This window comes from Ochotona princeps, chromosome 5, assembly GCF_030435755.1.
Source record: "Ochotona princeps isolate mOchPri1 chromosome 5, mOchPri1.hap1, whole genome shotgun sequence".
In the NCBI taxonomy this organism is placed as follows: domain Eukaryota; kingdom Metazoa; phylum Chordata; class Mammalia; order Lagomorpha; family Ochotonidae; genus Ochotona; species Ochotona princeps.
The window spans coordinates 52,669,370-52,681,949 of NC_080836.1; the positions used below are offsets into that span (position 1 = coordinate 52,669,370).

Below are 12,580 nucleotides of genomic sequence, written 5' to 3' on the forward strand. Positions count from 1 at the left end.
CATAAAGTGGGAATCTTCTCTCCTTCCTTGTCTATAGCACAGCAGAGGTGAGATTCTCAAAAGGAGCTTTGCTTAAAAGTGCAGGGAAACAAGCAAAGCAAATAGAAAAGCAAAATAGTCCCACTCACCAAGGAGTAGCCTGAGCAGGCAGTGGCCAGAGACTGCTCCCTGGGACAGTGCTGTTGTCACACACACGCCATCTGTGTCACAGCACATAGCTGCCAGGCGCCAACCTCATTCTTAGAACACAGGCTATTGCCCAACTGAATGCGGTGCACCTTTCAAAGTCCCATCCCTATTCCCTCCAAATAAAACCTCCCTTGCAACCCCCACCCCCCACCTCTGCATGTGTCCCTTGGAGGTTTTGTTTAAATGAAGGGACCGTCCCCTACTCAGAGCCTCCATTCATTGTGTTGCCCCTCCACCTAAAATCTTTGAGCTGGAGAAGGTTCTGAGAATGCTGCCTTTCAAGAGATTAAACAGCCTCTTGGGCCTGCAACCGATGCTAGGATTTTCAAGCTGAAAGACAACCTTGTGTACATTTTACACCTTTAGAAGCTACAAATCAAAGGGAAAACCTGTGTTGAAGCTTGATGCTGCTCCTGCTTTAGTATTACTTTGTTTTCAGCGTTCCAAGGAACCAAAAAAGGGAGCTATCCAACAAAACCAACCAACCCAGGGACCACTGATCAACATTTTGATAAATTGCAGTAGTTTCCCCTCTTCTTTTTCTTTTTTTCTTTCTTTCTTTCTTTCTTTCTTTCTTTCTTTCTTTCTTTCTTTCTTTCTTTCTTTCTTTCTTTCTTTTTCTGTCTCTTTTTTTATTTGCTTTCTATCGTTTCAAGTGCCTATGGTTAAACACAATCTGAAAATATTAACAAAAGATTTCCAAAAGCGACCAATTCATGAAATTTAAATTGGGCACTGTTCAGAGTAGCATGATGAAATCTCACGTCCCCTTACTCTGTTGCCCAATCCCCTCCATACTACACCACTGGGGTTCAGATCACTGCTTTAAGCCATATTTGTGTTACATAAGCTACCTGCCCCGTGGCAATGAAAGGAGGATGGCTTTTGTTACAATATATTGTTATAATTATTCTCTTTTATTAGGCTATTGTTGTTCATCTCTTACTACGCCTAATTTATAAATTAAATTTTGTCATAGTTGCATATAGAGAAAACCCATGGCACACAAAGAATCCCGTATTACCCATGATTTGGGGTGTTCTCTGGGGGGGGGTCTTGTAACATTCCCCTCAAAGATGGGAAGAATTATTGTATAACCATTTTTTGTGAGAACAAATAAGATATAATCAGCAAATAGAGTTTAACTTATCACAGAAAAATTAGACAACTGTCAAACATCCTCAAGGGTGGATATCTCTCCCAGCACAGCTCAGCCATCTTCTCAAAGACCAGTTGAAAGAATGGAATGTGTTCAATGTGTTCACAGGAAAGAGAAGGGGACTTCCAGAGCTCCTCCTACAAGCATCAGCTTGGGCCTCCTGTGTCTATATCTCCTTTTTCCAAAACAGGAAGCTAGTATGCTTCTCCTAAGAATATCCCGAGACATAAAGAAGGATAGCTGTGATGTGTAAATGAACTTGAGTCAAGGAATGCCATGGGCTGCAGGAGTACTGGGAACTCACAATTCAGAATCACACAGCATGGGGACATGGGTCCCGTCCAGCATCTCAGGGTAATGGTGGCGCTGCTGCACTTGTTCCTGGGGCCACACCATCGCAGAATTCTCCCTATCTTCTTTTGAGGTGTTAGGACAAGTGCAGGAGTCTGTGAGCTTGAGGCTCCACTGCCAGCTGCAGGTCTGCTTTAAGGGAACACTGTTCCCCAGGGTAGAGTCGAGCTCTGCTCCAATTGCCTATTGGGCACCTTGGCATTCCACGGTCTGTGCTCTGGTGACTTCAGTGGGAAAAAATCTACTAAAAAGATGCCCACCAGGTGAGAGAAATGTCTACATCATGAGTCCTGTGAGATGTCAGTCACCCCAAATACATCTGTCGTTCTTTTAGCCCTCCCCCCTTTTTAAAGCTTAGTATTTTCTCTTTTTCCTCAATTCTAATATCAGAAGCATCAACTTACTTGGAATATGTTGTTGATAAAAAGAAAAACATATGTTTAAATATGTATCTTTGTACTTAGGTATATGAAAGATTGTACATTAATATTAACTTTAATTTCTCCTATTATATTTTTAAGGTTAGAAAGAGAAGAAAATATCCAGTTTTTTTTTCCCACTGTAACTGTCTATTTAGTAGAAAGTAGGATGATCTCTGTATTAATTTTCTGTGACTCCTTACAAATTAGATGGTGCCTTACAACAAATAACTATATCATGTTTTAGTTGAAAAGTGTGCGGTCGATCTTGGTCAGGGGTAAGTCTGGAGTGTTGGAGGGCTGCGTTCCCTGTGGAGGCTGCTAGGGAGCATCTTCTGCTTCTGTTGTCCCCCTTTTGGTCACCAGGAGGCTGCCTTCGTTGCTGGGCTCCTCACCTCTCCCGTCTTGAAGCCAGCCACGTGGGGCGTGCTGCTTCTCTCTCCTGTTAGACTCTTCCGCTCCCTGGTCTGTCATTTATCCACACTGTGTGATTGTGAGAGTCTGCCTGGAACACCAGCATCGACCTTGGCCTTGGATGCTCATCTTAATGATGCCCATGGAGCTTCTTAGACCTTGCGAATGAGCATATTCGCGGGTTCTGGTGAGGAGGATGTTAGCACCTCTGGGAGGCTGCTCTTCTGCCAACTGATGCCTCATCAGGAATCTCATCTTTGCTTCCCTCTTTAAGTAGTGTTGGCCCCTGATCTTGGAATATTTCCTTTCCAAGCATACCATGGCCATGTAATCCAGAGAAAGGGAGCCAAAAGGCTTTGTGTAGGCTGTAGCCTGTCACTTCCCTGGATTCAGATGTAGCACTTCCATCCGGAAAATGTGTATAATCAGTAGAGCTGTTGCTAGACCCTAAAGCCCACATGATAGTCACCAGACCCTAAAGACCACACAATTCTCTGTCCAAGACACAGCAGGGCTTTGGCTGCCTCTAGGAACCCCAGTGCACAAACCCAGCAAACAGCCTGGTTCGCAAGTGGTAGCTTTCTTCCTAAAGGCATACATAGCCAAAAGGGAAGCTTACCTACAGGGCAGAGAACAGAATGGCTCATTTCCATCCTAAGCCAAATCTTTCTCCCCAGCCTCTTAGATAGGTCTTTTAATCTTTGCCTATCTTATTTTCTCTTTTTTCCCCCTCCTTTTGTTCTGATGTTTGTTATGCTTTGAGTGGATATTTATGCTCCACTCATTAAGCTGACAAACATCTAATCATTCCTATCTGTTTGTTTTTCATTTTTAATCATTAATATGTAAATGTTGGCAAATTAAATGGTCTAGTTTTGCCCTTTGAATGCCCGTGCATTCAAGTTTTTTAGGTAGATTCTTTTGTTGTTTTTTTTTTTTTATTTCTATTTTGAGTTTAAGAAAAACAGATATTTCTTATTGCTCCCCAACCCATAATTTTCTTTACTGAATTTTTTGTTTAATTTCCTTTTGCTTTAACATTTTATTTTTCAGACACCTCTCATTGAACCTCACGTTCCTCTCCGTCCTGCTAACACCATTACAAAGGTAATGGGCTCTAGGTGGGTTGATGAGCCATCAGAGCTAGCCACGTAGGTTCCCCCTTCCACCCCTTTAGAGGTGATGCATGTGCCAGACCATCACGTCAAGAAACCCAGTACATGTCCCAGGGAATGAGTATTCGGTGCCTCTCAGTTCTCAACACAAAACAAAGACCTGCCACACAGGTGAAGGATGTCAATATTTGTGAGCAAGTGATGTTTTTCTAGCCAGAAACAGATTGGAAAATAATCAAAGCATTTGTCCCATGCATTTTCCTTCTCTAATTTCTCCTTTTTGTCTCCTTCCCTCCTTCTCCCTGATTCAAATCTAGGTCCCTTCTGAGAAGATCCTCAGGGCTGGAAAGATTTTACGAAATGCTATTCTCTCTCGGGCACCTCACATGATAAGAGACAGAAAATACCACCTCAAGACATACAGGTACGCACACTCATCCTAAAGGTTGTCGCCCCATCAGATCCCTGTTTAGTGGAATTGAAGCAAGCATGCCTCCCATGTGGGGGCAGCCTCTTTGTAAGGTCTCCAGGTTCAGGGAGGGTTGAGTTTGACTTGGATACTTGTTTAACTGTCACTGTTAGTTACCCTTGATTGTTCTAGAGGCTACTTCTGAACTGATTTGTTTGGAAATTGGTATAATTGTTATGAAGAAAAAAAAGATCTGAAGGAATTCTACTACACGTAGATCACATTTAACTAACTATAATTGAGTCCTTGCATATTCTTAAAGACCTGTTCCAAGCCACTTTCCACCTTGTTCCGTCTCCCCAAGAACACTGATAGAGAGATGGGTGACTGGTTTCCAGATGACAAAGCTGAGGCTCTAAGCAATGAAATCATTCTTTTATTCAAGTCAAGACTAGTGAATGGAAGAACTAACATTTAAACCAAGGCTGGTTGACTTCCAAACTTAAGGACCTTTCATTTGTTCGTTCATTTATTTCACAAGTTTACTAAGCAAGCACAGTCCACCAGCCAACATTATGTTCTCAGCCCTTAACACACAGCAGTGAACAGTATGCACAAAGGCTTTTGTGAAGTCTTTATTCATTTGAAAACCAGAGTTACAAAGATCTTCCATCCACTGGTTCAATCCCAAGATGACCACAATGGCTGGGGTGAAGACAGTAGCTGGGAGATTCTTCTGGACTTTCCATGTGAATGGCAGTGGCCTGAGCCCTTGGGTCATCTTCCACTGCTTTTCCCAGGCTGTTAGCAGGGAGCTTGATCAGAAGTGGAGCAACCAGGACTTGAACCCGGGAATTCAGTGCCCTCACGGGATGCTGGCATGACAGGCAATGGCTTTACTCCCAGTACCATCATGACAGTCCCTGGAACTTATTTTTCAACTCAGTATTTCATTGAGCCCACATATAGAAAGATGCACAACTCTGTACCGTGCCCATACTCAAATGGAGGAAGGACTCCTTTCTAGAGCTGTCACTGGAGTTAAGACATGACAAAGATAAATCTGGAGGCTGCAGGGTTGGCTGAATCTTCTGGGATAAACATGGGGCCCAAAAAAGAATTGGGATCTAATCCTTAACTTTTGATTATATCAGTCAAGAAGCTGGAACTGTTAATATATTGTGCACAAGACTTTACCTTGACTCCTAAACAAACACAGCCCTCTGTTGCCTGTCAGCAGGCTTTCCTTCCCATCAGTCTGGACATGACCTCAGAACCCATTAGCCTCAACGTGAGTCAAAACCCATTTGATTCACATAAATGAACTTCGTGAGATCCTATGAGAAGCTAGAACACAAACAATTTTAAAGTTGTTGTGAAGGTGGGGCTGGTGCAGTGGCATAGTATGCTAATCCTCCACCCTGTGGTGCTGGCATCCCATATGGATGCCAATTCTTGTCCTGGATGCCCTACTTGTGATCCAGTTCTCTACTTGTGGCCTGGAAGAGCAACAGAAGATAGCCTGAATGCTTGGGTCCCTATGCCCAATTGGGAGACTCAGAGGAGGCTCAATTCTAGCCATTGTAGCCATTTGGGATGGCCACATCCAGAGATGGAAGATCTCTGTCTGTCTGTCTTTTATCTCTGCAAAATCTGCTTTTCAAATAAAAATAAATAAATCTTTTATAAAAAGTATTGTGAGGATATATGTCTTCCAGAGACTACCATCTGTGATAGAACCCATAGAATTACACCTGATCCACCTTTCCATGTGTGTGTACCTCAGGGATATATATTTCAAGAGCCAATTCCCCTCTTCATCTCTCTCTCTCTCTCTCTCTCTCTCTCTCTCTCTCTCTCTGAGATGGAAAAACATTGCAAATGTTTCTTTTTCGGGTCACTATTTTCTATACTCCACACAAACAACTTCTCTGCTGCCTGCATTTGTGGTTGACTATGTTGCAAGATCCGAATCAACATGCCATGACATGTAAAGTTACATCTATATTAGTTTCTCTTGACAGAAATTTGATATAAGATGAGATTTAAAGAGCATCTCCCTTTTATCACCAGTTCATTCTTCTTGCAAGCCCTTCTTAGGACAGATGGGTCATCCAGTCCCTTTCAGGTTGGTTTTCACTAGCTATTGCTGAGGGTGGTTACAGTTGCAAGCCTTTTTCTCCACGCCTGCAAGCTGATTCTTTGTGGACTCCGTAGCCTTACACACTGCTCTAATTTTATGGAAAGTCAAGGTTTAAAAAAAATTATGTGTCACCTGTCCACAGAAAGAAATAATAACATCTTGAATTCATTTTTAAGTGGATCTCAAAAATCTCATATGGCTAAAAGACCTTTCTATTTTAAACTTTTTGTTTCTTAGTTTGTGATTATGCTATTGCAATTATTGCCTTTGATTGAGGACAAATGGCTCCATTAAAATATGTCACAGTTGATGACAAATTCTGGAAACTAGAAGTCAGAATCTTTACTGCTCCCTAGCACTAGGAGGGCAAACACCGACATGGAGGTGTGACAGCCACTCCACACCCTATGATGCAAACTAATGATCTGCTGGTGATGGCTGGTGGACTCTGCTGGAAGCCAAAGCTGTGCTTTCTTGTTTCTGCAGTTCTTGAGTACTTTCTCTCCCTCTCCCTCTTGCTCCTCCGCCCATTTCAATCTTTGCTACAATTTGGGGAGTAGGAGTAGTTAAAGCCTCTGCAGAGGTGGGGTCACCCCATTGGAAGCAACATTCACATCTACTAGCTGGGCTACCAGAGCTAGGAAACATTAATTGAAAGATTCCCCAGCAATTCTATCAGCTATAGGTTATATTGCCATGGCTCTGCATTGCATAATCTGACTGTAAGAGTAGGGACCCGCATGCCCTGGGCTCATCCTGATTGCATTGCTTCTTGTCATAAGGCAGTCAGTGAACTAAAAGCCAAATTACCTTTATTTTGTATAGTCTTATAATAAACCTTCTCCATTAATAAATTCCCTAGAAAGAAAACACAGGAAACAGTTTGAAGAGAAACACTTTGGTTCCAGAAACATAGTGAGCACCTCTTTGTCCATTGACACTCTAATGTATGAGTCTAGATGGTAACAAGGACAATTTTAGAAATCCAAAAGCTTTTTTGGACCCGGGGTCAGTCCCCAGTCAAGACTTTCTCAAAGCCAGATGATTTCAGAGGTCCTACAATATTAGCACTGGCAAAGACCTCAGAGGTCAGAGACAAGGAAACAGACACCCTACGTTGGCCCAAGTCGCATGGCTAATAAGTAACTAGACCTAGAGCTGTGGTCCCTATCTGCTTCCACTTCAAGACTTCCCAAAGTGACATAGCACTAGAAGTCTGCTTCAACTTAATCACTCTGGGCTTGATCCTGTCTCAGCCTGTGTCCCCAGAGGCAGGTCATCCTTCGCATGGGAGGAAAGGCCACGGGTGAGCCAGTCCCAGTGGCAAGCAGCCAGCACCCCAGCTCCCTGATTTGTCCCATTGTCCCCTGGGAGACATCTCTGGGACTTCAAGGTTTGATTTCCTCCTCTGTGACACATCTCAAATACCAGCCTTCACGGAAGGTTTCAAAATTTCCTGATGTGTGTCCGTAATGATGCTTTTCCTGAGAGATACAGTTTGCCCATTCACATCAACTCATCATGGAAGGAGGGGATTGAGGGGATGAAGGTGCGCATACATACGCAGAAAGCATGTGCAGCCCTCCAGCTAACAGGCTCTGCAGAAGTGCTCATGCTCATTACACAGAACTTTTTTCCAAAGAGATTTGCATCACTAATTGCTCGTTTCTCCCAACATCCCTCGGAAGGAGATCAGTAGCATTACTTGAGGATATAAAGTGCTCTATAATTTTGTACTTACACTGCATCTTTAGGGGAGCACCTCCAAGTGCCTCCTAAACATTAACTCATTCCTTCACAAAGCTCAGGTGAAGGAAGTCAATATTTGTCTTCTCCTTACTCTTAAGATTTGTTGGCACCCCTTCAACGTAACCACTTGTGTTCCTGTGATTAGCTTACTAGATCATATCACATCCTTAGGTCATGTCCTCTGGTCTCCCCTGGTGCTGCAACTAGTCTACCAGTTCTAGCGGTTAGTGGGTCTAGCTTGAAAGGTTCTCTAATGAACCTAGTGGTTTTATTGGTTTGTATCCACATTTGAGAACCAGAAGCTACAACAGGTGATGCTTTGTTTTGCTGTGAGAATCCCTTGTGTTTGGGAAAGCACTGAACTATTTGGAGAGTTCTCTCAAAAGCAACTTTCATCCTCCTATCTGCCACGGGGTGATTTTCCCATCTTTGTGCCCCACCCCCTAGACAATGCTGTGTGGGAACCGAGCTGGTGGACTGGATGATACAGCAGACTCCGTGTGTTCACTCCCGGACCCAAGCTGTTGGCATGTGGCAAGTCCTGCTGGAAGATGGCGTTCTCAACCACGGTAAGATGCACCAGCATCCCTGGAAAATCCTCCCGGATTGCTAAGTGCGTTTCTTCCAAGCAAGTTGTTGCTTAGTTCCCCTATGGACAAGAAAAAATTATGATCCCTTCATGGACCCACAGAGCTGGCATCTTCATTTAATAATGCAAATGTGGTGAACGGATGCTACTGATGCCCATGTTCCACCACTGTACCTTCCTAACTTCAGAGAATGTGTGAGAGGAAAATGAAATTGCAACCCGAGTGCATCCATTCCAATTATGTTTATTAGTTTGCATTCATGGTTCATTGATAGTGTGATTACACGCTCAGCACTGCATAGCACTTCCGATGCAGGAGCAGAAGGAAGAGCAATGAAACGTGTGGCTTGGCTGATGACATTCAAGTAGGTAATGAATTCAGAAGCTTCCTTTTAACTGTGCTGTTGTCTGGGAGAGCCAATTTGTAACCCCGTGGGATGGCCATATTTAAAATCAGCAATGTGCTCCGCAGATTGCAGCAGCCCCTCATGACTGCAGGGGCTACCACTGAACATAGTAACTAGGTAAGCCTGGAGTACCACTGTGACTCAACTACCACGCCATCATCTCACACGTGCTCTGCAAAACAGACAAAATATTAAAATCATCCGTTTAATTTGCCAACACCTGGGAACCTAATGATGGTTTTCCTGGTGTTTCTCAAATGTTTGTTCATGTGCATGCAAATCACCCAAGAGTCTTGTTAAAATGCAGATTCTGACTTAGCAGGTCTGGGATAGATCCTGAGTGTCTGTGTTTCCAACAAGCTCCTGGCTGTCGCTGCTCTAGGGCTCATACTCTGAGCAGCAACGGGTCACTTCTTCTCCCCATCCTTTAAACGGAGGAATGCTCCCTTGGGCCAGGGTCTAAAGGCCCAGAGACATATATGAGGCATCTTAAAAAAAATTCACAGGCAATGCATATTATGGGAAAAAATACTTTTCCTAGATTTCAATTTGTTTGCATCAAAATATACCTTATAAAAATGTTTATTAAGATGAAAAGACTATGCATGAATTTCAGATTTTCTTTTGCACTAGCTCATGCAATATGAAAAATATATGTTTTGAAAAAACTATGCTTATATTTCAAAAATTGCAGCACCCAAGCCAACTGTTACTTCCATTGTCCTCCCTGAACCTTTGTTGAGGAGGGGTTTTGAGTTGAGTTCACTGTCTGTCCTACCAAGAGGTAAATCTTGCTGTTTACAACAGTGAGAGGGAGCAACTTTTTAAAATCAAAACTGGGGAAGCAAATCACCTAAAATCCTGCTCAAGGAGTGTGTATGACCTGGGAGCATGATCCACTATGCTTAATTCAAACAATGTTAGTCTAACTTTCCTCTGTCGGCGGGCAGATGGAAATGTTAGTAAACAGCACATAGAGAAAATGTGAATTTTGACCCTGACAAGATAGTTTCTCTGTTGTTTTTAATCCCACACTTCCCCAAACCATTGTGGGACTTGTTCCTGTAAGGGAGCTATATTCCACATCCTAGAAAATGTCACCCAGATGATTCCTGCACGTCCAAGCACTCATCTCATTTAAGCTGGCAGGTTCTCAAAGGGCGTCCTACGGAAGCCGGGGAGGGCTGTTGGGTGTGACTCCAGCCTTGAGGTCATGTCTTCCAGCTTCCCCGCCTGGCTAGGGCGGGGTGTCAAGACTGCGGAGTCGCACCACAGAGCCGCCCCCTTGGCTCTGTGGCGCGGGGCCCACCACTGCCTGATTCTGGCAAACAGAGCCCGGAGGCAGAAGTCCCTGCTGACAGTTGCCCCTATGTTCCCTACAGTGGACCAGGAGCACCATTTCCAAGACAAATATTTATTTTATCGATTCCTGGATGATGAGCACGACGATGCCCCTTTGCCTACCGAGGAGGAGAAAAAGGAGTGTGATGAGGAGCTCCAGGACACCATGCTGCTGTTATCGCAGATGGGTCCCGACGCCCACATGCGGATGATCCTGCGCAAACCGTGAGTGAGCGCGCATGCACGCCACCTCCCTGTACAGTTGCACCCAGGGCCGAGCTTGGCCTTTAGGGACACAGGGGAAGGCGTGCAATTTTTATGTTTGCTTTTCTTTTTACTCTATGTTCTTACTCTGGAACCTGAAAATCCATTTCCTATTCATCTATCGAGATAATCAGCAGTTGGCACAGAATGCCAAACTGAGGGCCACTATTAAAAAGACCTTTGGCCAGTGACGCACACACATGGCTCTGTTGCTGTGTCAGACTGCGGCAGAGCCTTTCTTGCTACTCCAACAGAACAGGGGTTAGTAGAACTCTTGGGCTCTCTTGCATTGGTTCGTTCATTAATTCAGCCAGTCACTTGCCGCATTCTGAGCTTCCTTTACTGCGCTCACAGACACGTTCTCTTCAGTCACCCCTTCAAAGATCTCCATTTGGCCACGAGACAGACGCCCCCCTGACATCTCTGAGATGTGTTGAGGCTTTCGGCAGCAGCCTGCCCATTGAAGTTGAGGACTGGGGAGATGTAATCGCATCCATTCAGGGAGAACACGTGGTGCCCCATCACTGGTGGGGCACTCTACTGTTAGAAGCCTGGCAGCCTGTGGATGGATCCAGGGCATGCAGAGATGTGTGGGCTGATCCTCCCCAGAACACCTTCCTATGGGGCGTGGCTTGACCCTTGCTTCTGAAAGCAATATACACACTCACACACACACCCCACCCCCACACACAGAGGCTTAGGTTTTGCTGCTGGAAATGAAATTGCCTCCACCCTATAGCCTTTGCCAGGCAACTGGGGCTCTGGACTCTTTAAGTCACAGCCCAGCTGACCTTCATTCATTCACAGGCCTTCACAAGATCATTACGTGGCCACATCTTGGTGTCGGCCAGGCACTTTCTGAGAGGGTGGAATCCCTTAGACCAACTTCCCCAAAGTCTGCCCCTTGCCCCACCTCACAACAGGTGCAGCTTTATTTCCTTCCCCTAGGACACTTTCCCTTTCACTGGCCCAGGCTCCGAGCTGCAAAGCCTTTTCAGCATGCTTCATTTTGGTCACACCATGTCCCCTTTGTCGAAACTTTTCTCTGGGGTCCTCCTCTCCCCCATCGTGTGTTTCAAAGACCTTTCCTCCTCCCTATTGGCACCCTCATCCTTAACTCTAGAACCATGCTTGTCAGCTCTTTGAGCCTCAAAACCCCATCTTCAAACAAACAAAATATATATATAGCAGGAAAATCCCAAATATCAAAGAGAATGGCAGCAGCTTTGCTGACCTGAGCAGGAGTCGAGTCCAAGAAGCCTGCCTCATCAATCTGTGTTTGCTCAGCCCTGAAGGATCACAGGGGTAGGACCAAGGGCACATAGCGGACCCCCGGGGCTCAGGGAACTGAAGTGAATGTACCATCTGACCCAGGCCTTCTTTGCTGCCAGACTGCCTGTCTTCCCTCATGAACTTGCCCTCCACTTGTCCTTCCTCAGCATATTTCCTGGGTCCTTCCTCCCTTTTGCCACCTACTGTCAGGCCCACCTCATGCAGTGGTTCTAAACCAGGGCATTTGGAAATGGGAGCAGCTATCTCAGTGGTTGAATCCCCAGGGAAAGGACACACGTTGCTGACATTTGTGCAGTGGTGACTAAACCCAAGGGGTTCCCAGTACAACACAGCATTGAGGAACCCCACAAAATGTGGGGCTGCTTGTTGGGAAACAGGGCAGTGAACTGTCTTACTGGGCATAACCTGTTTTACTTCCTTCATTTGTTTATTGACCGACATTTATGGAACACCTACTTTGTTATAACTCCTACATTAGGTGCAGAGGCATTAATGGAAGCTCTGAGCAAGAGGTTTGGTCCTCCCTCCTTGAACTTTCTGTTTAATATGGGAGACAAAACTCAAGCAGCTGTATATACAAGCTGTTACTTAATCACAGCCACATGACATGCTACAGAGTAGTGTATTCATGCGTTAACATAGATTGCAGAGGAGGTCTAAGCTGTATGGAGTACAGGGGCCATAGCCTGGCTCTGTATATAGCTAAAGGATTTGTAATCCAGGGAGAGAGGTACTCAC

At 44.8% G+C, this 12,580-nt stretch overlaps 1 protein-coding gene across 6 annotated transcripts in view; it reads left to right on the forward strand.

Moving 5' to 3' along the window:
• Nucleotides 1-12,580, forward strand: part of RAPGEF4 (Rap guanine nucleotide exchange factor 4) — a 339,309-nt gene that overhangs the window by 249,989 nt on the left and 76,740 nt on the right. For all 6 annotated transcript variants that reach the window (XM_058664642.1, XM_058664640.1, XM_058664643.1 and 3 more), the window contains 4 exons: nucleotides 3,586-3,639; nucleotides 3,965-4,071; nucleotides 8,396-8,517; nucleotides 10,327-10,510. In XM_058664642.1, coding sequence (XP_058520625.1) covers nucleotides 3,586-3,639; nucleotides 3,965-4,071; nucleotides 8,396-8,517; nucleotides 10,327-10,510 — 467 coding nt within the window. The remainder of the gene's footprint in view (nucleotides 1-3,585; nucleotides 3,640-3,964; nucleotides 4,072-8,395; nucleotides 8,518-10,326; nucleotides 10,511-12,580) is intronic.